General features: G+C 42.0%; 1 protein-coding gene across 2 annotated transcripts; it reads right to left on the reverse strand.

Moving 5' to 3' along the window:
• Positions 1–456: 456 nt before the first annotated feature.
• gpcpd1 (glycerophosphocholine phosphodiesterase 1) lies at positions 457–27,710 on the reverse strand. Of its 2 annotated transcripts, none has more exons than XM_080744049.1 (21): positions 27,645–27,710; positions 26,778–26,888; positions 25,690–25,775; positions 25,031–25,121; positions 24,345–24,429; positions 21,296–21,371; positions 19,501–19,542; positions 19,064–19,187; positions 18,003–18,252; positions 17,300–17,462; positions 16,656–16,785; positions 15,753–15,807; positions 15,086–15,178; positions 14,609–14,686; positions 14,297–14,336; positions 13,853–13,911; positions 11,990–12,055; positions 9,817–9,953; positions 8,688–8,823; positions 8,189–8,349; positions 457–3,361 (listed from the first exon to the last, which is right to left on the reverse strand). In XM_080744049.1, exons 3-21 carry the CDS (start codon positions 25,736–25,738, stop codon positions 3,163–3,165), a joined length of 2,034 nt encoding a protein of 677 aa, XP_080600175.1. In that variant the 5' UTR covers positions 25,739–25,775; positions 26,778–26,888; positions 27,645–27,710; the 3' UTR covers positions 457–3,162. The 2 variants fall into 2 exon arrangements, with proteins under 2 accessions (XP_080600175.1, XP_080600176.1); XM_080744050.1 differs by lacking the exon at positions 27,645–27,710 and adding an exon at positions 7,667–7,728 and having other exon boundaries at positions 3,287–3,361; positions 26,778–27,096.
• Between the last annotated feature and the right edge of the window lie 42 nt (positions 27,711–27,752).

The following is a 27,752-nucleotide window of genomic DNA, read 5'->3' on the forward strand; positions in this document are numbered from 1 at the left end:
GTGAATAAACTGTTCAGGGTTCACTCTGATATGGTTTGGATGGACAGTTAGAGATAAGGCACCCAAAGTGCCTTATGGGTCATAACGTGATTTGTATAGTCCTGTCCCGCTGTACTGTACATGCTACTGTAACTTCTAATAAATGTTTATTTTAATAATCAATAGATTGTGTTCCGGCTTGGATCAATGGAACTAATGTAGTATAAGTTGTTCCTATGTATTTGTATCAAAATGAATTGTTTCCCAAGTGTTTAAAGAAACTTCACATTTTTATAAATATTAATGTTATATCAAGTTAATGAGTGTTTTACCTATTTTTTTGAGAGCCCACTTGCAATATCCTCACGGCTCACAGGTTGGATATTATTTAACGACTTGAAATCTAGCATCCCTATTCTTGGGGGGGGGGGGAGATTAACCACTAATCTACAAAAAAGAAACGGTTGTTTTTGTAAATGTTCATTTTATTTTTTATAATTTTTTTGTGTTCAGAGCAGTAATATTACTGATACACTGGTTTTATACATTCTCGCTATTCATCCAACTCTGAGAAGCATGCATACCTCAAGTGTTTTTACAGCTCTCAGATGGAGTAACAGGCAGTATACATACAGTACACCTACAGACATCATTGAATGATCCACAGATGCATCATTGTAATATATATAGTCATGTATATGTGCGTATTCCCAGATGTATATTTGACCAATATGATTTTTAACGTACAGCAAATGGAAGTCAAATGATGGGTGTTGTGATTCTGAAAGTGCAAAGCGAGCCAAGTGTTTGTTCTTCAACAGAAGAGAAAAGAAAACTTTTGGTCTGGTGAAATAAATTGATCGAGGTATTTCTGAAGAATAAAGCAGCAGCAGCAAGAGAAATAAATGGAAACATAGTACATCATTTTTTCCTCATTAAGGCTGTGAGGTACCATTTACCAACCCTGTCGCAGATAAAACAATTCTTCACCCACTTGCACCCACCCATCAGATAAATGTAACAATAACACAATTATTTAAAAGGATTGAGTGTGTTCCTTAATCTAGGACACATTCAATCATCTGAATGACCTATAACTTCCCAGTGTAGAGTATGAATATCAGTTTTAAACAGTCCATTTGAGTCAAGTCAAACAGTGAGACAGAATCACTGCTCAGATTGTAGGTGCCTTAGAGGTGCCATCAAGCCACTGAGAGGTGAGCTATCATTAATGGCAACATGCGATGTGTCATTGTACTGGGAGTCATATGATCGAGTCTCTTAGGCTGGGGAGTCCCATGAAAACTGTGGCATTAAGCTGGATATTGTCCTGAATAGTTTAGTGAAATTATTAATACAGCACCCATTGCTATTGGAGTACAATAAATATATCCAAAAAGTATTGTTATATTGCAGGGAATAAATTACATCTGATGTCAACAGAACAGAGAAAAATAATCTTGCAGCATGACATCAAGTGCTACTATACAATCTAATTAAACTAATTTAGCACTGAAAAGTATTGTTATATTGCAGGGAATAAATTACATCTGATGTCAACAGAACAGAGAAAAATAATCTTGCAGCATGACATCAAGTGCTACTATACAATCTAATTAAACTAATTTAGCACTTAACATTAAGAGGTCAAATAAAATGGCTAACTAATTATCAATTATGAATTCCTTGAGTCAATATTTTTCAATTATGTTGAGTACATGATGTGATCTTGATTCCTGAAACAGGCCTTCTGTTGGTCAAACTAATACATGAAAATAAATAAAACAAATGGCACAAAACATTCACATGGCTGCCACGATGTCGACTTGGCAACTACTACAGACTACTTGTGAGAACTGAAGCTGTAGACACATTTTGCTGCAGTGGACATACAGACTTAACGAAAATACGAGTATGTCACGTTTCAAAATATACAAAAATAAACTTGATATTTGAGAGACGATACATAATGAATGGTCAAAATACATCTATAAAAATTACAAACTTTCCCGGTATGGGGGAGTGGAGTGAACGCCGGCTCAAGTTAGGGTCATTGCTTTTTGGCCATGCACGGTAGGATAGGAAAAAGTCAAAATAATTACTAGCTCCAGCCTTAACCTAGGTACAAACACATTAACTCAGAAAAGACATTCGTCCTGAATTGGTTATTCTTCCACCCCCAACCTCACTGCCCTCCAGCATGGACGTGAGGCAGTAGTTAAGTATTAACTGAAAATAAGTGTTGGTCAATAGATTTTTCCAGGCAGTTCCTTTGCTTCGTTAGCTGTGCAGTGATTGCAAAATTGTAATGACACCGTCTGTGTGTTTACAGTACAGTATGTACATGCGTTTGTCACTACACTACTCGCATCATCAAATCACAACAGGAGGCCATGAAACTTCATACAACAAGATATCTCAATATCTGCCAGATGTTGCAATTTGGTGGTGAATAACACATTGTCGTAAATAACGTCTGAACTAAACTATATTCATTGTAGAATGATGAGACTGATTGCATTTGAAAGCTTGTCTCAAGCAATTTCACTTCCCTGCATTACATTTCATAAATGCCATGAGAATCAGAAGTTTGGCATTTCATGGCTGAGTGAACTAGGCGCACACCGGTTGGTTGCCCGTGTTTAGACCGTAGAGAAACAGGATGTTGATGGTACGACATGCAACACATATCCTGCTGGAATCGTATCCCAGGGACCCTGCAATTAAGTGGCCGTTGCTAGAGATGTTCCAACACCGCTTCTAACTTGCGGGCCGATCCGTTGTCAGTGTGTGTAACCCTGTATGGTTGTGTTTTGATGACAAATCATGGTTGTACTGTATGGCCTGGCTCAGGTACATTAGTACAACATGAGCCCTTTGTACAACATGAGAAAATACATGCAGAGAATGAATGCCATTCTGACAGTGACATTACACTCTCTGCTAGCACCACATGTGTTGTTTGGTAGTCATCCCGTTAAATTATGTGATATCTGATCGGTGCATAGACTTGACCCTGATCCAGCATTTTATGCTGCGGGTATCAGTATCGGAACAACTCTATTCAATCTGGTCATCTACTGCTATGCGCATAAAATACACAAAATGCTGCATTTTCAACTGGGGGTGGGGGGGGGGGGGGAGTGGGCCAAGAATGAGGTGATGGCAGTGAGCAGAAGACTTTTAAGAGGAGCTGAGGCCGGAATCGGACTCTGCGCTGCCGGCGCGATCCTTGGAGGTAGGGCATGGGGTGGAGGAGCAGGGGATGGTGTAACAGGAGCAGGTGCAGTGCTTCAGGGTCTCCTCTGTGATCACCTCCTGCAGGGAGTGCTGTTCCTCTACTTTGAAGATGTTGGGCTGCTCTCCCAGGTCTTCACAAATCCTTCAACGACAGGAGAGACAGAGAGGGGGGGGGGGGGTAAATCAGTCACAGTGGTCACCGGGTACACAGGGGTGTAATGGTCAAACTTATGTAACGGCCTTTCAATCATTCTATTTCCGACCGTGTCAAAGCCTAAAACGTTAACTGATCCCTCCTGTTGCAGGGATATTATTACCTTGGTGCAGTACAAAAAGAAGCAAACACAACTAAGCTGACAAAATAAAGTTTAGGCTAGAAAAATGACAACAATAATTCAGTATCGATGCAAGATGCAGCAGAACATCCGATAATTAATGAGTAGGCAGAAAAATGTTATTTCATCCAACTGGTTGTTTTGTTCCGATTCATTAAGAAATCCTATCACTCGGATAAGATCTCCAATAAAAACAGATAATCTACATTATCATTAGCCTGTTCAAACGCGAACACTACTCCAGTCCAAACTATCACAGAAAAGGGCACAAACCACATTCCTTCATGCATCCAAGGTTTATTAAAGAGACACCATCACACTTCTGATGTGCATTTCACATAATTGTTGAAGCTTATATTCGATAGAAACCACTATTTATGATATAACTCATGCCTTTCTGTCTGTCTATTTTGGCAGTTCTTGGTCATTCTACAATTCCCATGCATTTCACGGGCAACCAACAGCTTGGCACACCCATACACGTAGTATGTGACCGCATTACACTAAAGTGATTTATATTTTCTTAAGTGAAAATCAGCATTTTAACATAAACATGATGAACAAAGCCAATGTTCATAGGTCCGCGACCAAGGATAGCAGCTAAAATGCAAAGCGTTGTAGTTTTCACATTCACAGATTTGACTCCTGAACCATTACTGGAGTAAACTTTTCAGCTCGACATCAATGGCATTTCGGAAACACCCAGAAGATGACTCCATGTTATGGTTGCTAAAGGAACATTAGCACTGTCTACAACAAACAAATAGATATTAGGCCAGTCACAATTATTACATAATCGTCTAATCACAATTACTTGAGATAATCACAATTATTTTGCATAATCGTCATAATCGTTTCCATTTGAAAAATAGCAGAAATAGCTGATCTACAAGCTTACAATGCGCATTGTAAACTTGTAGATCAGCTATTTCCAAGAAATCCTTTTAAAGTATAAAATTATTAAATACGTCAGTAATCTGCCATGTGCAGTTTGTGATTATGAAGCCTAAATGGCGAACAGAAATTATGTTTGTATTCATATGTTCCAGTCTTCAATGCCAAAAACACAATTAAATCGTTAATCACAATTATTTGCGTGACGATCAATCGTCAATTTAAATTTGTAACCGTGACAGCTCCAATAGAGATAATGCAGAAAGTCATGATAGTGTCCCTTTAATGACAACCGCAGTACATCCAACAGCAGCAGCTAGCTTTTGTAGTCACTGCATAAAATAAATCCAAAATGGGAGATGAGCTCAGAGCCTCCTTAAACCAAAGGCAGAAAAATGAATAGCTAGAAATATGATGCCAAAATGCAGCTTCCTATAAGATACTGGGGGTTATTCGAGAACATCCACCCACTTAGATTAAGCAGTTAAAAGATTACACATGGTTAGGTTTCACCTCTCTGGTGTAACCACGGTGTCACACGATCCAGTTTCATCCCTAAAACACAGAGGTGCTAGCCTTCAGTGAAAGTTATTCAACCCTTTTAAAAGAAGCAGGTCTTATCTAATCTGACCTGTTTCGTGTGCTACTCAAGCCATTCACTCGGTGCTGCTGCAAGCAGTCATCGCATGCATAACAAGCAGGGATAAAGGGCTTAAAGTTATACTATGTAACTTTTTTTATAAAACAAATCTTAAAGTTGTCCTAACTATTAAAACGCTAAGGTTTTAGAACACCCACGTTAACACCCACGTTAATTTCAGCCCCTAAAGCCTTCTGTAAATATAGGCTGCCCTATATCAGAAAATTACGTTCTACCCCTCTACGGATTCGTATCGGTTGCGGTGGTTTGCGGCCCCGCTCCAGTGGTCCGCGGCGACACCGGGCGAAAAACGGCCGAAAAAAGCAATACCGCTACTGACCACTAGTTTAGCAACTTACACAGTATAGCTTTAACGCATGGTCATACAGGCGTCAACCAGCAGGAGGGGGGAGGGGGGGGGGGGCATGTACTGTCCAGTGTCCAAAATGATAGACAGGGCAGTCAAATCGCTGTTTGACATCCAAATACTGTAAGAAACTCAAAGAACCAACAGATAAAGCAAGCCGTCTTGACAACAGAGTCAAAATATGAGACCAGCGAGAAGTCAACCGTTGCGTCATTGTCAAGGAACACTTCTCTGTTAAGCAGCGAGCTGGGGTGCTTTCAGGCAGTTGTTTTGCAGAAGGCATCAAAGCAAAAACAATCAAACAAAACAGAAAAACAACAACAACAACCATAAAGGCGGTGGTGAGTGAGCAAATCAATAAAGACACAACCAGGAACCAGAGTGACATTACGGGCATCTGGAGAACTTGAGTCAAAATATGGCACCACGCATTCACAAATTCTGAAAGAAAGAGGCACAGTTATGACAACAGCGTGAAGGCGATGCAAGCGCCGGAATCTGAGACGTAGAATGTAGGTGAACTGGAGAAGTCAGTGGCATAACTCCCTAATCCCTGTGGCCAGTTTTCTGTGAGAGGTGTGGAAAAATGTAGGTCACAGCTCACACACAAACACAGTTTAATGGTATGGGGAAGAGAGAGCGCTGAGACAGCTGAATGAAGAGCTCCAGTCACACGGTCACGTGACCAGAGCAGACAAAGTGCTCCTTTGAGCAAGCATCCGTTTCGCTGAGCTAGAACTAAACCCACTGTAAAGTGACACGCTCCACTGTTAGGTAATGAATAACCCAGTTATTGACCAACCGCTGTGGCCCCGACCAAACGCCTGTCAGTTCAGAGTTACGTAATATTACATTTTCATTGTATAACCCTGTCCCTGACACAGTGTTGTTGCTTTGAAACACCTTTGTTGGTCTAGACTAGATTCTCAGGGCTCGGCAACCTTTTTGACATTAAGTGCCATGTGTTCATGTTCTTGATAGTCAGTGTGCCGTATCAACATGAAGTTTAATTATGACACCACATCAGCATTGTATAATATTTCCAACTGATTTTGATTGGCTATACATAACCTTTCTTTTCCTCCTTCTTTAGAGATATTTTCTTTCACATAATTAGACTCATTCAGCAGGCGGCAGACGGCCGGACGCCCAATTCGACCGATGAATTTTTTTGACGCCGTCCGACGCCATCTTTCTAGTGGAGCCCTGGCGTTAGGTTGCCTTCCCCTGAGGCAAAGCATTTTTAATGAAGATCTCCATTTCCATTTAGCCAAATGAGGCGTTTACTGTCACGACACACCAGTCAACATGGCCACAGACAAACAGCCTGCGTAGAGCGGCTTCATGACCGACTGTGTGTTCATTCACAAACTGCACACACAGTAACTGACTATCGTTAGTTCACGGTTGGACAGGGAGGACAGTCAGGACAAATTATTGGACAGGGAGGCCACATAATTATTAGACTACAAGGGCTCTAGTTTGAGAACTGTTGCACTAAACAATAACTACTTCGAGTCGCACCAAGGCACTAACAAAATATCCCGTAAGGGCTGAGATTCCTAGGTTTTGTGAAACACCTTCATAGATTGGACGTGATGCGTGCAGTGTGTGCTGCTTGGCATAACAGTAGGATTCTGGGTATGCTGCTAGGAGACACAAATAAACAGGTTCTTCTGCATCAACGAAAGTGTCACCTATAAACAATAACCGACATACAATAGGCCTTTGCATTTTAAAAGAGTGAATTATTAATAATGGGATGAGTAAGGACTGGTTAGTTTTCCAACAAAATGCTTTAATTGTAACTAGATAGACATTTTAGTTTGCAGGGGGGGGGGGGGGGGGGGCACCAACTTCTAGAGGCTATATGTTTTATTTCTATGTTTCCCTCATATTTATTGGAGAAAATTTAAATCACATCCCTAATCCATCTCTACTGCAAAAAATAGAACTGGTACCATCACAACCCGTTTACACACTTCCCCGCTTACTTTTGCAGTACCAGTAAATGTCTCCATAGAGCACTGTGCAATGTGTCATTTGAATAATTAAGATAAATAAACTATGTAATTGTTTTTGCCGTTGAACATTGGAACAAACATTTCTGTATCACAATGTGTGCTGCCCATAAACATTAACATACCGCCCTCAGACTAAAGGCTTGTATCTTCTAATAAAGTACGTTATGTCTATGTTGGAAGGGCTTACAATTTGTAGCTTGTTTGGAACGATCCTGCTGTCATTCATCTTGCCCTGACATGACACTGGTGCTGAAAGGCATGGCAATAGATTTGGAATGTGTTTTTTGGCAGACAGACAGTCCTAACAACACGCATACACACACATACTTGGGTTACTTCTTTTTGTTGTTCTAGCAGGTGCACCTTTTACAAAAGGGAGGAGAACGCATCAATGGCTTTGTTGCAACGAAGGATATTCTGTTACTGTAGGTGAAAGGCCGTCAAAATTAATGCGTCACCTTAGACTGTCCATAATACTAACCTAATCTAACAAATCTATCAAACCTCAGCTGTAAAGGGCACCTAATAATATAGGGTTACATAATAAGGAACGTAATAATATAAAGGTTATATAATAAATATAAAGCTGTATAAGGCACCTGATAATATACAGTGAGGTGTGTTCATGTTTCCGTCAGGAATCCACACTTAACGACATTAAAGTCTTACAGGCCTTGCACGTGTTTCTGCTTGACCTACTTTGACCTACCTGTCATAGATCAGCCCGTCAATCCCCTCCTCTCTGAGCAAGGTCCTGGTGTCATGGTCATTGTTGTGCTCTCCCCAGCTGAACACCACCAGGCCTTTGGACTGGGCCTCGCGGATGAAGCTCAGGTTCTGCAAAAGCTCTTCGCTGTGTGCGCTGATACCCTGGAGGGACAGGAAAAGAGGAATTGATCATAATACAGCATGATGGATGAGTAGCAGCGATTTGGGAGGATGGGAGAAGAACAGAGCAGAGGGATGATCAATAAAGGACAGATGAGCAGCACCCATCCAATCAATATCCTTATTGATTGTGCTTTGATTCGTCACAGATAAACAGCAGTTCAGGCGTCCGTTTGCTTTATCTGTGAACTCTCTGTCACGCCCACAAAACCAATACTAACACGGGTTGAAGATTTGAACACAAGTTGTAAACTGGTGGTGGTGGCATTTGCTCGTCATGCAGAGAGTTAAATTGCTCCGCTAGCACCAGTACCGCTTACCAAGATGTTCTCGCTCTCGGCAAAGCTCATGGCGAACTGGGTAGTTTGGCAGCGGATGTCCATCATCTCGGGATAGAGTTTTGTGATGCCCTGGGTCAGGAAGAGGATGGGATATTTGTTCTGCTTCTGACGCACCCTAAGGGGGAAGAGGACAGAACTCAATGACCATTACAGTTTGTTTTGTACAAAGGACAAAACAGATCTAAGGTCTTCATTAGCCTTTAGATTTGGAGATGCCATGCCAACCAGTAACTAACAGGAGGGTGTATTTCATCTGCATGCTGGGGACTTGGTAGCCATAAATCATAACTCTTGTAGAGTGCTTTTATTTTGGGACGTTATCTCTTTACAAGAGTTAATTATAAAGGGAAGTCAGAACGCTCTTGCTGGTTGAGCCCTTCCATCCATTTTTGGCTCAAAACATGTACAAATCAATAAGGTGCTCACCGCATTGTCTAAACAGTTTTCTATCTACCGATGCACCCACTCATTGGCATGTGTCAGTCCATATGTTTCCAATAAATGTATGTTTACTCAAACTTCTCCGAGTCTCATCGCTTTCCTTGTTGTTGGGTGAAAATAGCCAAACATATCACGTGACGTTGATCGCCTTCGCTATTCGCTCATACTAGGACATGGCGGTTTGTATGCGGAAGCATTCCGACTAGGAAACACGAGTCTCCTAGAAGTTTGAGTAAACATTAATGTATTGGAAACATATGGACTAACACATGCCAACTAGTGGGCACATCGGTAGATAGAAAACTGTTTCGACAATGCGGTGAGCACCTTATTGATTTGTACATGTTTTGAGCCGAAAATGGACGTTAGGGCTCACCCAGCAAGAGCGTTCTGACTCCCCTTTATAACTCTTGTAGATAACGTCCCAAAACAAAAGCACTCTACAAGAGTTATGATTTATGGCTAGGGACTTGGGAGTTGTTTACACCCAAGGTGTAAACTGTAAATTCTGCCATATTGCCAATGAACCCCAAAATATGTCAAGCCCTAAACTGCTGAAGGCACACCGTACTTGGGTAACCCTGTGCACTGAACTCGCTAAACTCAGTTCCCACACACAACATAATCCAATAGTGGAGGCACATGACGGGTAGCCCAAAGCGCTTACATGGTGCAGATATCCGGGTCGAAGCAAGAGAAAACAATGCGTCTTTTGCCCGCTTTCTCCAGAACACATGACAAGATGACGTCCAGGAAACTGTTCATGTTGAAGTAGGATGACAGATTGCCATCCCACGACTCATCCTGTCAATACAAAAAGGTAATACACATTAAGATCAATGCAGAGTAACCTTAGCTTAAAATGTAGGACCCCCTTGGAGACGAGATGACGCATCTCAAGGGGTTTATCCTCAAATTACATTTTGAAATAAAAACAAATTTCACAATTAACTCATGGTAGAATCAGTATAAAGTATATTGGGTTTCTACAGTAGATAATGCAGTTCATGGACTATCAAATCCTCAGTATTGATCACAACACATTCTCCATCCATTCTCTGAGTAAAATAGTAAAAAATCACACCCGTGTGAACTGAGCGGTGGTCGTGGAGGCTGTGCAACAGCACTACTGGGTGGGTGCAGCGGGGTTAGTGTGCTTTACAATGCTGTAGTTTCTTCACACACTCTAATTTATTTGACCCTAAAACATTCAGTTTGTTAATCTATCTATAAATGCGAGAAGTCTCTGCGTGCGTGTGTGTGTGTTTGTAATCCGCGTATCTCGAGAACCGTTCGTCCCACCGGCTTCAGATTCGGCACGCGCGTTCCCCGCCGCGGCACGGAGTGCAGTGCCGGGTCCCGAACCGGCGCGAAACGTTCGGAATCTCCTTATGCGGGGTTGATTGTTGACATCAGGCTGTTTCTGAGGAAATCGGCGAAAGCTCTGACTCATTGTGACATCACTTCATAAAAGGCTCTGACATCACGTACGCCACATGAGTCAACAAAAAATCTCTGTGAGTGTGTATGTATGTAGGTAATCCGCGTATCTCGAGAACCGTTCGTCCCACGGGCACGCGCGTTCTCCATATATGGGCATAAAATGAATGCCCCCATATGAGAACCGTTCGTCCCACGGGCACGCGCGTTCTCCATATATGGGCATAAAATGAATGCCCCCATATATGGGCATAAAATGGATAAAGGGACACAGACAGACAGATTCAGAGATCTCCATATATGGGCGTGAAATGGACGCAAATAGACAGATATCTCCATATATGGGCATATATGGGCATAAAATGGACCCAGAACTATATGGACGCAAATGGCATATATGGGCATAAAATTTACGCAGAATCACAAAGATCTCCATATACGGGCATAAAGGGACACAGACAGACACACAGACAGACGGATACAGAGATCTCCATAAATGGGCATAAAATGGACGCAAATGGCATATATGGGCATAAAATTTACGCAGAATCACAAAGATCTCCATATACGGGCATAAAGGGACACAGACAGACAGATTCAGAGATCTCCATATATGGGCGTGAAATGGACGCAAATAGACAGATATCTCCATATATGGGCATATATGGGCATAAAATGGACCCAGAACTATATCTGCAGTGATCTCCATATATGGACATAAAATGGACGCTGACAGACAGACAGATAACAGATATCTCCATATATGGGCATAAATGGACACAGGCAAACAGATGGTCAAAACGGGTCCTATGACAACAGGTATAATGGGGTTTGCATTAAAGGGCGGGGCATTCATTCCCTATTTACATTGTTCCGAGTTGGCCAGGTCGCCGACTAGACGCTGGGCCGCCCGAAGGGCGGCCCAGCTTCTAGTAATAATAATAATACTTGACCACACATGCTGACCCACCCTTCCCCCCTGTGTGTGTGAGTGAGTGAGTGAGTGAGTGAGTGAGTGAGTGAGTGAGTGAGTGAGTGAGTGAGTGAGTGAGTGAGTGAGTGAGTGAGTGAGTGAGTGAGTGAGTGAGTGAGTGAGTGAGTGAGTGAGTGAGTGAGTGAGTGAGTGAGTGAGAGAGAGAGAGAGAGAGAGTGTGTGTGTGTGTGTGTGTGTGTGTGTGTGTGTGTGTGTGTGTGTGTGTGTGTGAGAGAACAACAGCGCCCCTCCCTTAACATGTGTGGTCAGAAAAGGTACTGCAGCCTTGAGGCTACATACAGACACAGACGGACGGCCGGACGGCCGGACACACACACGGCCACGTATAGGAGACGGTGTGACCACCGCTCAAAAAACACTAATCCACATTGGTTTGGCCCTGAAGATCCTGACAGGCAGAACTGACCTTCAATTGGCAGATCCACTTGAGTTCGATGTTGAAGCCAGTATCCTCAGCAACAGCTTCGAAGATCTAGACAACAGAAATGTAATAATAATACAGTGTTGTAGGAACCGGGAATAGAATCAGTCTGCAGCTACAATGACCAGCTGAGGAGTTATTACATTACGAATGTACACGTCTCTCCGATTATTGTGGGCTCGCCTGTAAGGCGAGCACACTTTAGATATTGTCATTATTTATCTATCAGGCAATCATATCAAGTTCTCCTCAAAACTTCGGTTCCTTTCTACTCCTACATACTTAGTGAGAAAATGAAAATAAAAACATCAATGTGTTCAGCTTACAGTGGCGAAGTGTGCTATTATTTTTTACAGCAATCGGCCAAATGGTGGCGCTGTAGGAAGCCTTCGAAAGTGCGAACTTTGAACAGGTATAGCTCATGCTGTGTTTGAGGTCCAGCCATGAAACCTGTATACACGTATGCGTCTCCTCATGCCGAACAACTTTTACCCTCTGACTTTTGACCTCTGACCTTTAGATCCCCCAGAATTTTGAATTATATGAAAAACAGTAAAAATCTATCTCCTCCTGGGATTTTTGAGTTAAGCGCACAAAACTTTTTTCACATGAACTTTGGACCAATACGGTCAGATTGATCAACTAGATTTTTTTTAAAGTGAAACATTATTTTGTAATAATTCACTCAATATTGCAGTTTTATGCCAATAATTCTTTTGCCTCTAAATCATACATACAAAGTCACACGTTCATGCCATTTGGCAAAGATGTAGAGGGTTAGTCAAAATATCACTGAAACCAATCTTATTCCAATTGGCCAAAGGGGGGCGCTATACGAAGCGTTTGAAAATTCAAACTTCAAACGGGCATAAGTCATGACTCGTTTCGTTTGAAGACATGCAACTTGTTACACGCGTGCTTTGACTCAAGCGGAAGACATCTGTGTCGTTGTTAAGTAAGCTCCGCCCTTCGATTTTCCGCCATTTTGAGCAGTTTGTAAAACACGTAAACCCGCTTTTATTCTGGAATTTTCGCGTCACGTGCACAAAACTTTTTTTATGTGAACTTTGGACCAATATCTAAAGATCTGTCAGATCGGATTTCTTTAAAATTGAAACATGCTTTTTTTAATAATTCAATGAATATTGCAGTTTTATGCAAATTATTCTTCTGCCTCTAAATCATACATGCAAAGTAACATGTTCATGGCATTTGGTGTTAGTCCAAATATCACTAAAACCAATCTTACCCCAATTGGCCAAAGGGGGGCGCTATATCATTTTGAGCAGTTTGTGAAACGCTTAAACCTGTTAGGATTTTTTTCGCAATTTGCATGAAACATTCTACACACAATCTAAGGACCTTTATCTAATATGCCTATGAAGTGCACACACACAAAAAATATAATAATAATTATAAATATAGCTGCAAGCAGCGATAAAGTGGCCAAGGCAAAAAAAAACTCAAATCATGAACACAGCCTGCAATGTGCGTGAAATCTTGCAAGCACATTCCCAATAGGTCAAGGAACAGATACCCCCTTCTCACATTGGCCTGTTATAGCGCCACCAGCGGGTCAACTTTTGCACAACACATTTTTGGAACAAAATGGACCAATCTTTGACGTCAGTAACGTCAAAGAGAGCACTGCCTGCGATCTTGACATTTTGTACTTTTATAGCCATTGTTTTCTGGCTTGAAGCGAGCCCACAATTGTTTCGAAGGAACAATATTTTCTAGTTTAATGGTTGTTGTGAGAGCAAAAGCGAAGCTTGTTGCATAACAATCAAATAATATACTTAAGTAGCGTGCAGCCATCTGTCGCCATGAAGGCTAGCAGTTATTTACCTGCGAGAGGGAGGGGAAGGGCTGATGTTCATCAACTTCATCTTCATCATCCATCAGATCTGAAGGACAAACAGTTGATTCCCAGAGACTTTTAAGTCAACACACAAAATCCCATGCTGCTTTATAGTGATGTAACAATGGCTGAGGATTGCCATCTTTCATCAGAACAAAAGGCCTGGATTCGAGCCATTCTTTTGATCCTACAAGCCCACCGCTTGAAAGCATAAGCAACACGCCTAGAGGTAAATCAAAGCCCCTGCTGCAACAGTGGTGCAATGGCTTATTATAAATGTAATGGCTTATTATAAATGCTTCATTTATACCCCGTAGTACGACGGTGGCAATCAGCAAACTGCCACCGTCATACAATTAGGTATGAATCAGAAATGAGAATCTCATCTAATTCACTTCTGTGGCAGAGAGACGGGAAGAACATTTGTGTACCTTTGTGATCGTTCACTTTGATGGCTGTGGCATGGACCAGCTGGAAAACAAATCAACAAATGACACTCAATACCATGGGTTTTATTGTTAATATTTTGTTCACATCTCTTTTTTGTAAGCTGAAAGGTATGTCCTATGTGGGATTCAAACCCAGGTTTCCAATGCATAACACAACATTTCTACCAGTGAACCACGGATTGAATTAATTAAAATTATTATGAATTCATTCAATCACCTTCAAAGGCTGTAGCTGGTCAAATGTCAGGTATCTTGCTACCACTTTGAGCTACATGAACAGTGCCATCACATTACCTTCAAAAGTTGCAGCTGGTCAAAGGTCAGGTCTTTCACTGGCACCTCAATCAGCTCTAGAGAAGTCTTGTCGTTTTTCTGTCACAGAGTATAAAAGGAAACAATGACGCTGGGGTTTCACATAAACCTCTTAATGCCTTGAAATTCAATTAATCTTCTCGGGGGGGCTGTTCCAAGAACCATTCCTGAGGCTACATTCAGAGAAGCAGCCCAAATTAGATTGTCCAGATTTGAACCCTGATTTATACTTTCTCATACGATGGTGTCGCTCGCTATATAAAGTATCATACACCTGTTTATGTTGTTAACACAGCAACCAATGCAGATAGGTCCACGATGTCTGAATACACAAATCTGATCTGATCACTAGCAAATAACAGTGTGGACAGTCAGTACGTACAAAAGATCAGATTTCAGATGCATGCAGTTTGAACAAATTACAATTTACAACAACGCCTGGAGTCCATGAATTATTACCTTCCTGGTGGAGATACAGCAAGTCAGATCATGGTAAACGATGGGGACGGAATCCTTGGAGAGGTGAACATCAAACTCCACATAGGCAGCACCCTGCAGGAACACAAACACAACATCACAACCTTAGACACAAAGGAATGGCATGGGGGGGGGGGGGGGGGGGGGGTGGCGCTGGTTAACCCGATCAAAGACGATAGGATGACACCAAGACTACCCAGCTTCGATTGATTTCCTGTATGTGTGTCACATGGCTTTAGTTTAGGAGACCAGAAGTAGGACATGATTCTCTGAATTCCACACAAGTGACCATGAGCACAGATTATGATCATTTTGTTACATAGTCAAGCATTGAAGTAAAAATTTGACCCATTCTTCCCAGGGCGCATATTGTGTTCCGAACATGGTATTTCTCCAGACAGAAAAATCAGGATGAAATGATCTTTGTTCGGGACCTGGCTGTGACCGTGCCCACTTGGGAGACCGAAAGTTTGGACCATTTTGTACGAGTTTGGACAAGCCCTGGAATGGGCCCTCTACAATATATGAAGTATATTACTACATTCAACCTGGTGTCCCAATTATAGGCAAAATTATAGGCGAAGATCATTTTAAACACTTACTTTTACTTTTTCCCCCAAAAAATAGGGCTTTCAAGTGATTAACTTACATGTTTGGCAGCGCTTTTGAATGAGGCTACGGTGTTTTCCCTGACTTTGTGGTGCCTGTAAAAAAAAAAAGAAAAAAAAAAAAGAACAATAAACGCACATGAATATAACAACATATATTAGGTAATAAGCACAGGACAACATAAGTAAAAGATTTGCACGTGTTTGTTTAATTCATGGTGGAATTTATTTGCAAAGTATACTGTAGGCATTCATTTTGAATGTACAGAACACACCGACCTTCCAGTTTCCTTTACCGTACCATGTCTTACCTGCACGTGAGACCATTTGCACAAAGGCCAATGTTCTATATCTGTTACTGTCCTTTGCACCTCATGTACACATCTGCTGCTATTTTTAAACTCATGTATATTCAGTACATATACATAGTACAAACATGCTATTCATAGGAACATTTTATTATTTGGCCTGCTTCTATGCTTGCTTTGTTCTACTCTTCTTCCATTTCCTGAAAACTCCAAATGCAAAACATATTTCACCCTCTTCTTTACACCTGTAAACCACTGTGATATGATGAATGAAGTTCATTCTTCTTTGGTGTACATTCCATCTGACAATATATATTTTTGTCAATGATGAACACATCTCTTATAACATTATTACTGCATTATGAGATATCAAGGCATAAAGCATAATTTAACCACTTAGGCCCAGTTTTACACTTCGTCGATAGCAGATCTACAAGCTCAAGCTTGTGAGCTCGTAGATCTGCTGCATTAAAAAAAACTGTCAAAAAACAAAAAAACACATAATGACATGCCCAAAATAGGGAAGCTAGGATTAAAGTGGTCAAAATGAGGGTGATTTCCTGTATCACAATGCATTCACTTTAAAATGAGTGTGGCGGAGTTTAAATGAGGCTTAAAACTGTGTTCATGCTTTACTTGGCTGCGTGTGTGCTGCCAGCTCCTCTGTGGCCAACATCCAGGGCACTCCTCTTCTTCCAGTATTTAGCGAAGGAGGCGCTCATGTCACACTGAAAGCGCTGGATGGGCCTTATCACCAGATAGTCCACTGGAAGGGAAAGGACACGTGAACACGTTATTCGCTTGATAACTTCATACCAGATATGATTGATTGATGATAACAGGCGCTGGGTGGGTCACTTTTCTTTCACCTGCAGCCGGATAACACCAGTCAACGTGTTTTAACTGTCCATTGTGTCTAACATTGATAGTTAGTGGTCAATGCATCTAGTTAGTGGTCAAGGCATCTGAACTAGCCTGGGATCCAGCGAGCTTTTTTTAGTTTTTATTTTTTTTTCTCTCTCATTTCGCTTCACAGTCTGGAAAGCCTTAAGGGAAAAAACAACTTGCGACTTCTGTCTGTGGGGGGATGGGGACAATGTTTATAAAGTAAAACTCAAGTCACTTCCTGACTTGCCTACTGACCCTGGCCAGACTGAGTAGTGAAGTGAGAAAAAGACGAACATAGCGAATCAGGCTGGATTCCAGGCTACAACTGAGCTGTTCTACTGTATATTGATCGTTGGTGATCAATGCCTCTGAACTGTCCTACGACACTTCACCTCGGACTTTCCCGATGGTCTGTCTCGAATTGCGTCCCATGATGGGAAGCGTGGCTACACCAATGTCCTTGCCACTCTCTAGGAAGGTGGAGGAGAGGAGAATGGCTATACCCACATGACCTGGGTGGGTGTCCCCCTGGACCACATGTTCACCCAAGTCCTCCTGGAGACATAGACATGAGATTAGCGCAATGTTGAACAGGTGTACATCTGCCCAGATAAAACTACAGCAGGAGAAGTCTTGTATTTTTGGTGGTGCATTCAAACCTGAAGAGATATATTTGTTTCTAGTCGCTTCAATAGCTTCACTTTAGTCACGCTGGTCAGCGTTGGAAAGAAATAATTTGTCACGTCAGAATCAAGGCGAAACACCTGGGAAAAAAGTCCCAAAACAAAACACCCAAAACATTTCCGTGTCTCCGGACAACGTCAACGCTAATTGTTTGTCAGCAGGCGATGGGTGGAGTGGGGGAAGCGAAGGTCGCTTCAGTTTGATTTTTACAAATGCGGGCGAAGATACCGAGGTGACCATTCGGGTCGTACGCGTTGCCACGCTTGGCTTGTTTTTGCTTTGACTTTGTATGTAATTGCGCTGCTCGAACTATCCAGATTTGAACGCACCTTTAGACATTGTTAAAGCAACTTGTCTTGATTCAAGTTGCAGGTTAATTACGGACACTTGTGAATGGGATGAAGTGGTTACCTCAAAGAACTCGAAGGTGAGCTCCAGGTTGTCTGGGTTCATGGTGTGGATACTGTACTCCATCCACTGGGAAGGCTCCAGGGCATAGCCGCACTCAGGCTGGAAGTGCCGCGACTTGTAGCCGTTCTTACTGATCATGCTGGTCTGTAGAGTGGTGGAGATTTTGTGCCAGGATGGAGGGTGGGGCAGGTGGGGCTCCTCTTCCTCATCTTCTCCCTCCTCCTCGAAGCCCTCCCACTGTAGCCTAATCCTGGGAAGGAAAAGCAAATAGAAACAAAATTGAAATACCAGGATTATAACATAATTTAAACCTTTCCAATAAGTTAAAGTTATCTTATAACAGTCTTGCCTGGCATTAGCCAGACTAATAACGTGGATTCCCTCACACGTTGCTCCGCGCCATCAGCCTGGACTTCGGCCCATAGGGAGTGAGTATGAGAAATCAGAAAATGACCGGGCCAATTCAGTGACTGCGTTTCAAATGAACAATGAAACGCAATAGCTTTTCTTCATGGTGGACATGACAACTCACCTAACCAGGCTGAACAAAAGGCTCCAGGAACAGCGGAGCACTGCCCTGCAAATGCCAGAGGCAGTTTTGTCCTTCGAGCGCAAGTTGACAGTGTTCGCCAGAGATGTACAGCGAGGCACGCTCTCTCTCTCTCTCACTTCAAAGAAGCCCACGATCACACAATTAACAGTGATTATTTACAGGGTGCAATCGTTGATATGCAAACTGCATTTGGGGGGCGATTTATAAGGCTTAAATATTTTTAGCGGCTCAAGACAGATTTGGTATTTATTCATTTTTGGTCCAAAATGGCACTTTCAACATTTAGGGTTGCAGACCCCTGGCGTAGTTCTTGTGAATAGCCAATAGTCAAAATGACACCTTTCAGACAGCTCATGGAGTGCAACACCATTTAGGCTGTTCATTACCCAAGTTGTCCGGGAGCATTTAAGGAAAAAGGAAATGCAGTTCTGCTCCATTACAACAGTCTCATGTCCCTTTCAGCCGGGACCTTCAGAGAGTGGTGGTGTTGAATTCCATCCCTGCTTACCTGAAGCGAGACTTCTTGTATTTCTTTTTGGTGATGGATACTGGAGACTTCTTGGAATGGTGCAGACGTAGACGAATCTCTGTCTGGCACGTCAGCCAGCCAGCGTCCACACACTCTACACCATCTGCAGGGAGGGGAGCGAAGGCTTGGTGAGAACTAAGACACCCAATAGCTCCCATGATACAGTAGCTCTACCAATGTATCTGGCCCCACCGACAACAATAAGAAAGGACAGGCAAGAACAGTGACCATGAAACCTCATGAATCCCAAATGCTTACCGGTAAGTCTCTAAAGAGGTCATTGGTATGGATTTCAAGACAGATGTGCTGCTTATAGTATTGATAACTTATGGGGCATTAATCATGACACTAATGGACTTCCATGACTCGTAGTATAAATGACGGTGGTAGATTTAACTGTGTATTCTTCAACTTACTGATAAATCCAAACTGGCCATCATCAACATTCAAGAGTGGCCCTGCAAGGAGGAAAAGAACATATTAGAAGACTTTTAGTGGACACTCAAACAACCACTAAAACTTGTGGGTCTGAAATTTTAATTTATTTGCCATCAGTTTTAGTGGTTGATGACATTTCCAGTAGGAGCGAGATCATTTAGCGACCTACAACCGGGTCGCGACGTGGTCGGTAGTTTTCAGCGACCGGGTCGCTAAATCGAGCGACCGGGTTGCTAAATCGAGCGACCGGGTCGCTAAATCACCGACCGCTCCGCTAAATCGACCGACCCGGTCGCTAAATCTACCGACCTGCCTGCAGTTTTAGGTCGGTAGATTTAGCGACCCGGTTGGTACATCTAGTGACCCGGTCGGAAGATTTTGCGCCCCAGTCGGTCGATTTAGCGACCCGGTCGCTCGCTTTAGCGGCGCGGTCGGTGATTTAGCGACGCGGTCGGTGATTTAGCGACCCGGTCGGGAGGTTGCGTGGCAGGTTAGCCTAACTGAGGTAAGGTTACTGAGGTTAGGTTTAGGGTTAGGGTTAGGGTTAGGGTTAGTAGCCCGGTGGTCGGTGGAAGCGACCACCGGTCGGTGGATTTACCTACCCGGTCGCTGGATTAGCGTCACGGTCGGTGGAATTAGCGTCCCGGTCGGTGGAATTAGCGACCCGGTCGGTGGTTTTAGCGTCCCGGTCAGTAGTTTTAGCGTCCCGGTCGGTCGATTTAGCGACCCGGTCGGTGTTTTAGCGTCCCGGTCGGTGGTTTTAGCGTCCCGGTCGGTGGTTCTAGCGTCCCGGTCGGTGGTTTTACCGTCCCAGTCGGTCGATTTAGCGACCCGGTCGCTGAAAACTACCGACCACGTCGCGACCCGGTTGTAGGTCGCTAAATGATCTCGCCCTCTCTCGACATTTCTTTAAGCTTCACACATTGAATTCTGATATACACTATTGAGACTCAAAAGCAAGCTCTTTACCATAGAGCACATTAAAGAGTCTATGCAACAGGTTTGAATTCTAAAAGAAAAGAAAAGAACCTGCTGGCTAACGTGCAGAAACAACTAAAATACAAGTCGTAAGACACAAGGTCCTCTGAAGGACTTGCTAGAAGGGGTAAAAAAAACAAAACAAAAAAGGGATGGGGTGACAGGGTCCAGGGTGAGAGGGGACAACACGCAGGGTAGGGGACATGTCTACACACAGCATGTTATTTTTTCCTATCAAGCTGTTTCCAAAGAACCTTTGTCAGCGGGACTCCTAAACACAATAGTGTTCACCAGAGGAATCCGCCTGTATTTATAATAGTGTTTCCTCTATGACTCTAGATTGTTCCAGCTTTAACAACAAAGCCCCTCACCCACCCACAGCAAAACCACACCTCGCCAAAGCTCCCACAGTATAAAGTGCATCCTAGAAATTGAAATAGAAATAGAAAATAGAAATTGCCCGTAAGCCAGATTTATACTGAGTTGCATAACAGATCTACAAGCTCAACACGCATTGTTGTGAGCGTGTAGATCAGCTATTTTTGGTATGCGACACCAGGCTCAACAAAGTATATATCATGCCCCTTAAAGAACTGATCTAAGCTCAGATGTGCCTCTTCCCCAAATAAACTTTGCCATCTGTGGTTTATGAGCAACATCGATGCAGTGTTGAGAGAGAATGAGGAGAGGTTGTATCTGTGTGGGGCACCAATGAGGAGAGGTTGTATCTGTGTGGGGCACCGTTATCAAACCCAAGTTACCCAACAATATTGTCGTCTTTCTTGTGTTCTGTACCTGTGGCGCGCAGAGTGCGCGGTTGCTGATGGGTCTCCCACTTATTGACTATCACTTGACAGGGACCACCAGCACTCTGCAATTCCAATATTTATATATTCATATATCTTCATTATACATGTATTCATTCATATAGACATGTGACAAATTAAAGGAAAGACCTTGAATAAAATGAGTGGAGGAACATAACAAATGCCAAATGCAGATGCTTCCATACACACGTGTAGGCCTACTGCATGACCTATCTGTGGGCAAAACTGGGCATGTATACAAATTCTGATGAAGATGTTAATTAAGAGGAAAGGATCTAAGTGACTGAAAGATGGTTTATTATTGGGGCACAGATGGCAAGCGCTTTAGTCACGACGACAGCTCAACTGGATAGTATTTCCATAGGAACTGTAACTCAAGTGACATCTGCATTTCGATCTGTGGGAAAGACATCGGTCAATGCAGGATGTGATCAGAGTCAGACTGTGTCAGCAAGACAAAGAGACAAACATACATCTGAACGTTCCGTGGTGCAAAAACCATAGGCACTGGTCTACACAGAGATGTGGTCAGAAGAGTCATCCTTATTCTCCAATCTCCACAAGTGCCGAGTGCCTGTGTTGTGTACAGACATGAATGCACCCAACGGTGAGGGCTCTATTATGTGGCTCTAATATGCTGGGGGCATGACAGGGGGGTGGGCAGTATGCGGGACATGACAAAGTCAACCTGAGTGTTCACCTTTATCCTATGACTAAACATTTATATCCAGATGATTCCCATCTGGGTCTTAGCATGAATGACACTATTCTTATCCACAGGGCATGAGGAGTGACTGAATGGTTTGACAAGTATGAAAATGATCTGAATGTGTTTCTATGGCCTTCGCAGTCACCAGATCTCAAACCAAATGAACACCTATAGGAGATTTTTGACAGGTGTAAGACACCATCATCAAAACACCAAATTAGGGAATACATTTTGTTATACTGGTGTCTATCCTTCCAGTTCCATAGACTTGTAGAATCTGTGTCAAGGTGCAATGAAGCTGTTCTGATGGCTTGTGGTGGCCCATACTTTGTTTTTCCTTTAATTTGTCACTCATCTGTATTAATTGTTAATAGACTGTGAAAATATCCACCATTATACTCATTGTTGATAGACTGTACAGATATATTCATTGGTGATAGATTTACTGTATAGCGATAGATAGATATATAATATAGATGAATGGTAAATTCATTCATATATTATGCCTTATCTAGAGTCAGGGTGGGAAAAGAATTAGGAATAAACAAGTGGTATTGGCAACAATCCCCCCCAGCTGGGGTTATCACCACAGGTTGGAACCTGGAAAGCGAATTTGTTAGTTACAATCAAGGATAGTTTGAATCATGGCTTCAATTACATTCTACGTTGCCCTTAATACAAGGTGTAAACACATTGATTATCACACTTTATTTATTCTCTTACAGCATATACTGTAGGTATTTTACCAGTAAACAGCAATTGCTATTAACTATTTCTTCGAGTGAAAGAATTACAACGGGTTTGGCACTTGCCTTTATACAAGTAGTGAATAATTGCTGCAAAGCCTTTACTCCATGAGGGCAAAAAAAGAAAATCCCCATACGCATATATGGAACCTAATGCCTGAATTATATTTTGTTATATAATGAGGGAAATAGCAAATCTACAACCATGTCACATCTTGTAAATCGGGTATATTTTCAGCACATGATACCATCGACAGAGATAGAATATGAATTAAGCTTTAGCTAGCGTTCAATCAGCTTTTAAAAGTAGGCCAGTGCAGAAAAAAGAAACCAGTTCAAACATGTGCATGGAATGGAAGCAGAGAGTACTGATTCCTTATCGGTCATGGTGTCAGCTCCACCCATGAATGAGGGAAAACAAATCCACAACCAGACTTAAGCATTAAGCAATGTCACCATGTCCTCAAGGCAACAACACTCGAGGAAAACGGCAACGCTAGCCGTTACCTGTCTGCCTGCCAAGTTTCCTCTCTTATCCCTCACTCTGTATCTCTCTCTACCCCCCTTGCTCTTTTTTACCCCCCCCCCCCCCCCAAGAGATATTCTATCCCTGGTATGTTGGTTATGCGAGTGTGTGACTGTTCTTACTGCAGCCTTCTCCCTGGTACACATGGGAAAGGCTCACGTGCTATGATTAGAGCAGGCCAGCTGGCAGCCAGCCCAGGTTTGCATACTACAGAGTGACATGGGTTCATTTCCAAGAAGGATAAACACAAATGTGAGGAACGCGATACAAAGACCATGTGAACTAGGGCTGGGAAACGTATGAATATTATATCGATATCCTGATATGAGACTAGATATTGTTTATGGTTTAAAGGTGATACACCATGAGAATTCACTTTTCCTATTTTAAAACCTTTTTTTGGGGTCCCACTAGCACCTTCTATCCTCACAAAGTCCCATTTCAGACCGTTGTGTCTTTCTCTGGTTTTGGGAAGGTGGAGGTTAAAAGCATCCCACGGGTTCTCAAAACAGGCTGTCCAGATTTGCTGCCGTTTGTGACGTCATAAACGGCCGTTTTTGAAGATTTTTTTTTTTTTTTCTCAAAAAGATTTTTCATAAAGATTTTTGTGGGGGTGGAGCAGTTCAGGCCAAAGGTGGTACTGCAGCTGAAAATGCTCTGAGAGCCATTCAAAAATGAGAGGCTCTCTATTTAGGAGTGGTAATTTTTTTTTTTTTGGGTCAAAATGTTGTGATGTTCGATTTTGTCCACATCACCCAGCCCTAATAGGAAACTTCTCTATTGGGCAAGTAGAATTGCCTTGTAATACAGTATGCAAATCTTCCATGGCAAGAAAACAACAGTGTACAAATCAGACGGTCGTGTAAAAACAGCTCATCCCCTTCTTGCTAAAGAGCTGAAAAGGAACAATCACAATCAACACACATCAATAGTACAAATGACGGAGTGACTTCAACAGAACCATAACATGATTTTAGCTTGGGAAAAGAAAAACTATACCTTTACTAGGTTGTGTGCCACTACTCATTTCGCTCACCTTTGATGCCAGGAAGAAACCCTTGAAATAACGGTAATTTGACACCGCTCCCCTGGGAACAGTGATAGTTTTACTCCACGTGGCACTGTTGGAGGAAACAACCACATTTTTGTAAATGAGAGCCAGAATGAGTCACTGATCTTGTCCTGTATGGATTTCATTCAGAACAAACACCAACAGTAGAGAACACATGCAGCTTACTCAAAATATCTTATTTTGTTTGGGGAAATAATTGGAAACTCATATATCGGTTTGTATATGTTTGTCTGTTACAAGAAACAGATTATTTTCTTTAACAAACTTATCTAAATATTGTTTAAAATGGCTAAATAAAGTATCAGTTCGGGGTCACAATAAACAGAAAAGGTAGGTTGCGTGCAGTACATCGCCTTTAATGTTACCAGCCTAATTCTGACTTCAAGCCATTAGCCGAGATTGCCTTATCTTCATGCATCCATTCATGTTGAATCAATGAAAGTGTAATTAAAAGTACTACATTGTGAACTGGAACCTTTAGCACGACGAAGAATTTTAACACGGGGTGCCCACTGGCCTACTGGTCCAGGCGCATACCACTTAGGCATTGCCATTTAGGCATGGATGCCTAGTGGCATCCGGACAACCTTTGCCGCGTTGGGTACAATTTGTACCCGAGAGACTCACATTAATTGTAATGTTTCACTTACCCAGCATCACCAACAGGCAGCAAAGGCACAGCTCTTGCATGGCACCAGCTACCAAGGGCTTCACTGCTACCCACCACAGCAATCACCTCACCTACAAAAGTCCACACCATTTTACTTATTACCTTGTAACACAATAAACTGTGCAAAAGTGAATCATATAACTGATCAATGCAAAAAAATAAAAAATAAATAAAAACACCTTGAATATGTCCCTTATTATTAGACACATAAACTTGCATGTCCCAAGATTACATCATTTGTTTGGTAACTGTGCAATCTAAACGTATTTATGTATGTATATTCCTGCCTGTACATACATAATGACAAAATGTGACATAGCTGTTTTACACAACTGTATGTTCCCCATTTTCAACTGTTTTTATTTTTATTTTATATATATATTTTTAAACTTGCTTTGGCAATGTAAAGATATGTTTTCTTATGCCAATAAAGCTCCTTTGAGTTTGAACTGAATTGTAATTTCCTTCATAAGTTAAGTATAACATCAGTCTTAATTGCAAAGATGAGTCTTAAATAGTTTGTTGTGACGCTCGCCTCATACAGCTAAGTATAAAGTAGTCGCAAGCAACTTTGATGCTATCTGCAATCCAAGTTGCTTGCGGTATAATTGCTTTACGTTTACTTTAAACTTTTCATACCTGGTGAAGTATCTCCTCTCACAACTAGAGTCACTTGACAGGTTTCCATAATGGCCACAGGATGTTTTCAGGTAGATTCAAACAAGCTGGGGGAGAAAAGCATTCAAACGTCAACTCAATTCCCGAATATTTCTGCATTAACTTTCAGTTTCAGCGACTAGATGGTGTATACTAAAGGTTTATTGCCCACCAAAAACTTTCTTTAAATTTCAATTTACATCTAGGGCTGCTTTTCCTTGAATCAAACGGTCATAATGTGCAAAAACACCTAACTTTAGATAATATGTCTGTGGTACACACTCTTTTCTGTTCACAATTGTGGTTGAAGTGTTTGCAACAACACTTGGTTGTGTTTGCTGTTTACAACATAATCAGGCATGACATTTACATGATTATAGGCAATACTACTCAAAGGTTCTTTTTGTCTGTCACTAATCATAACATATTTCCTTTGACAATTAAATCTCAGAAATTGCACATTTAAACATTTACAGTTAAAACTACAACTGACAAGTACAGAGTTACGGGTTAGAATGCATTTCCTATATAGCCCTACTATAATAGGAAATGCACTCTGTAAACAGCAAACACTCTGTTGGCACTTGGCAGAGAAAGTACATTAACTCTGCCAACAGCGTTACAGCATAATCAGGCATGACGTTTACATGATTATAGGCAAAACTACTCAAGTTATTATTTTTTTTGTCTGTCACTGTCTGAAACATTATTTCTTTGACAACTAAATCTCAGGCAGCCAAATGCACTATTAAACATTTACAGTCAAACTACAACTGACACAGTAGTAGAGCGTTACGCGTCAGAATGCATTTCCAATTTTAGCATATTGTACTATATTATTTTGGTATGTCTAATATCCTTTTTAGGCCTTACATTTAAAATCATTTAAGGCTAAAACAACGCGTTGTTGGCGGATGATCACTTTTTGGGACCATTTAGCACCATAAATCATCTAAACTTCAAGTGCGAAAGGTTACACCCCGCCACTCCGACATGTCTACTTTCTAGATGATATAGCTTTTAGGCTATATTTCTTCTCGGGTTGAGTTTAGATGGACATTTCTAGTTACCTCTGTGTGTCTCTCTGCGGTGATGAGGTGGCTCTCTCTCTGCTCTGCTATGACAGGCAACAGTGGAAACAACAACGCTCGCCCGTCGCTCCAACACCAGCCATTGTTGTCCTGCGGTTTAAAGAGTCGTTTTCATCATTTAAGTTGTTGCTATCATAACGTTAACGTTTAGCCGACGCGGACCCTCCGAAACAATTATTTCTCTCCCAGTTTCAGGAGATAAAACCAGAGTAGCTAGGAATAGATCTGGAACGATGCGGTGGCCGGCTGGTTACTGTAGTTTGATGTTTGGTTCATACCGCCCTGCGCCGGATCAGATGAAGGCGTACCCACGTTACATCGAAAGCGCTAACCTATATAATACTGTTTCTTCATGATGTAATGTGGCGACAGATTGTTGGATTTGGTCCAGTGCGGCCCCTATGTGTGTGCACTCTATAAAATAAAGGTCAGGACGCATTTACATTTGTGGTTCACGGACCAATTTTTATGGACTCACTCAAGTAAAAATCCCATTTATCATATTTTTTATATAGGCCTACTTCAAAAATTGATACATTTTAAAACAAACAAATCTAAGAAATTCCATAAATAAAACATTATAATAATTAAGAAGCAGTGAAAATAGCCAATCTAAAAGCTCACACAATAACGGTCTGCATCTGCAGTCATAAAACTGGAGTAACATAATTCGATAGGCCACCCATTTCAGTTTAACACCGCCAGGCTCGTGTGTTCGTGTTGCTGCGGCATGGTGCTAACAATGAGCCATCTGCTATCACCATGCATCAGCTGAGCGTTATTACATGTGGAATAATTGAATAATACGACATGGCGATAAACAAAAAGTGGATAAATAAACGTTACCTTAATCTTAACGGTCCGTCGGCTGAAGAAATAATGCTTTGTTTTGAGAGTCCGCAGGCAGTGGACCCCGCGCAGTGGGGGAGGAGCATGGGAGGGAGTGTGTTGTTG

This window comes from Nannobrachium achirus, assembly GCF_963921795.1.
Source record: "Nannobrachium achirus genome assembly, chromosome: 16".
Taxonomy (NCBI): domain Eukaryota; kingdom Metazoa; phylum Chordata; class Actinopteri; order Myctophiformes; family Myctophidae; genus Nannobrachium; species Nannobrachium achirus.

Excerpts from the sequence above, each read along its gene's own strand:
- gpcpd1 (XM_080744049.1), bottom strand. The coding sequence starts at position 25,738 with ATGGAAACCTGTCAAGTGACTCTAGTTGTGAGAGGAGATACTTCACCA. Across the intron at positions 15,808-16,655 it reads GGCAGCACACACGCAGCCAA|GCACCACAAAGTCAGGGAAA; the intron begins GTAAAGCATGAA and ends TTTTTTTTACAG. Across the intron at positions 13,912-14,296 it reads CAAAGTGAACGATCACAAAG|ATCTGATGGATGATGAAGAT; the intron begins GTACACAAATGT and ends TTTGTCCTTCAG.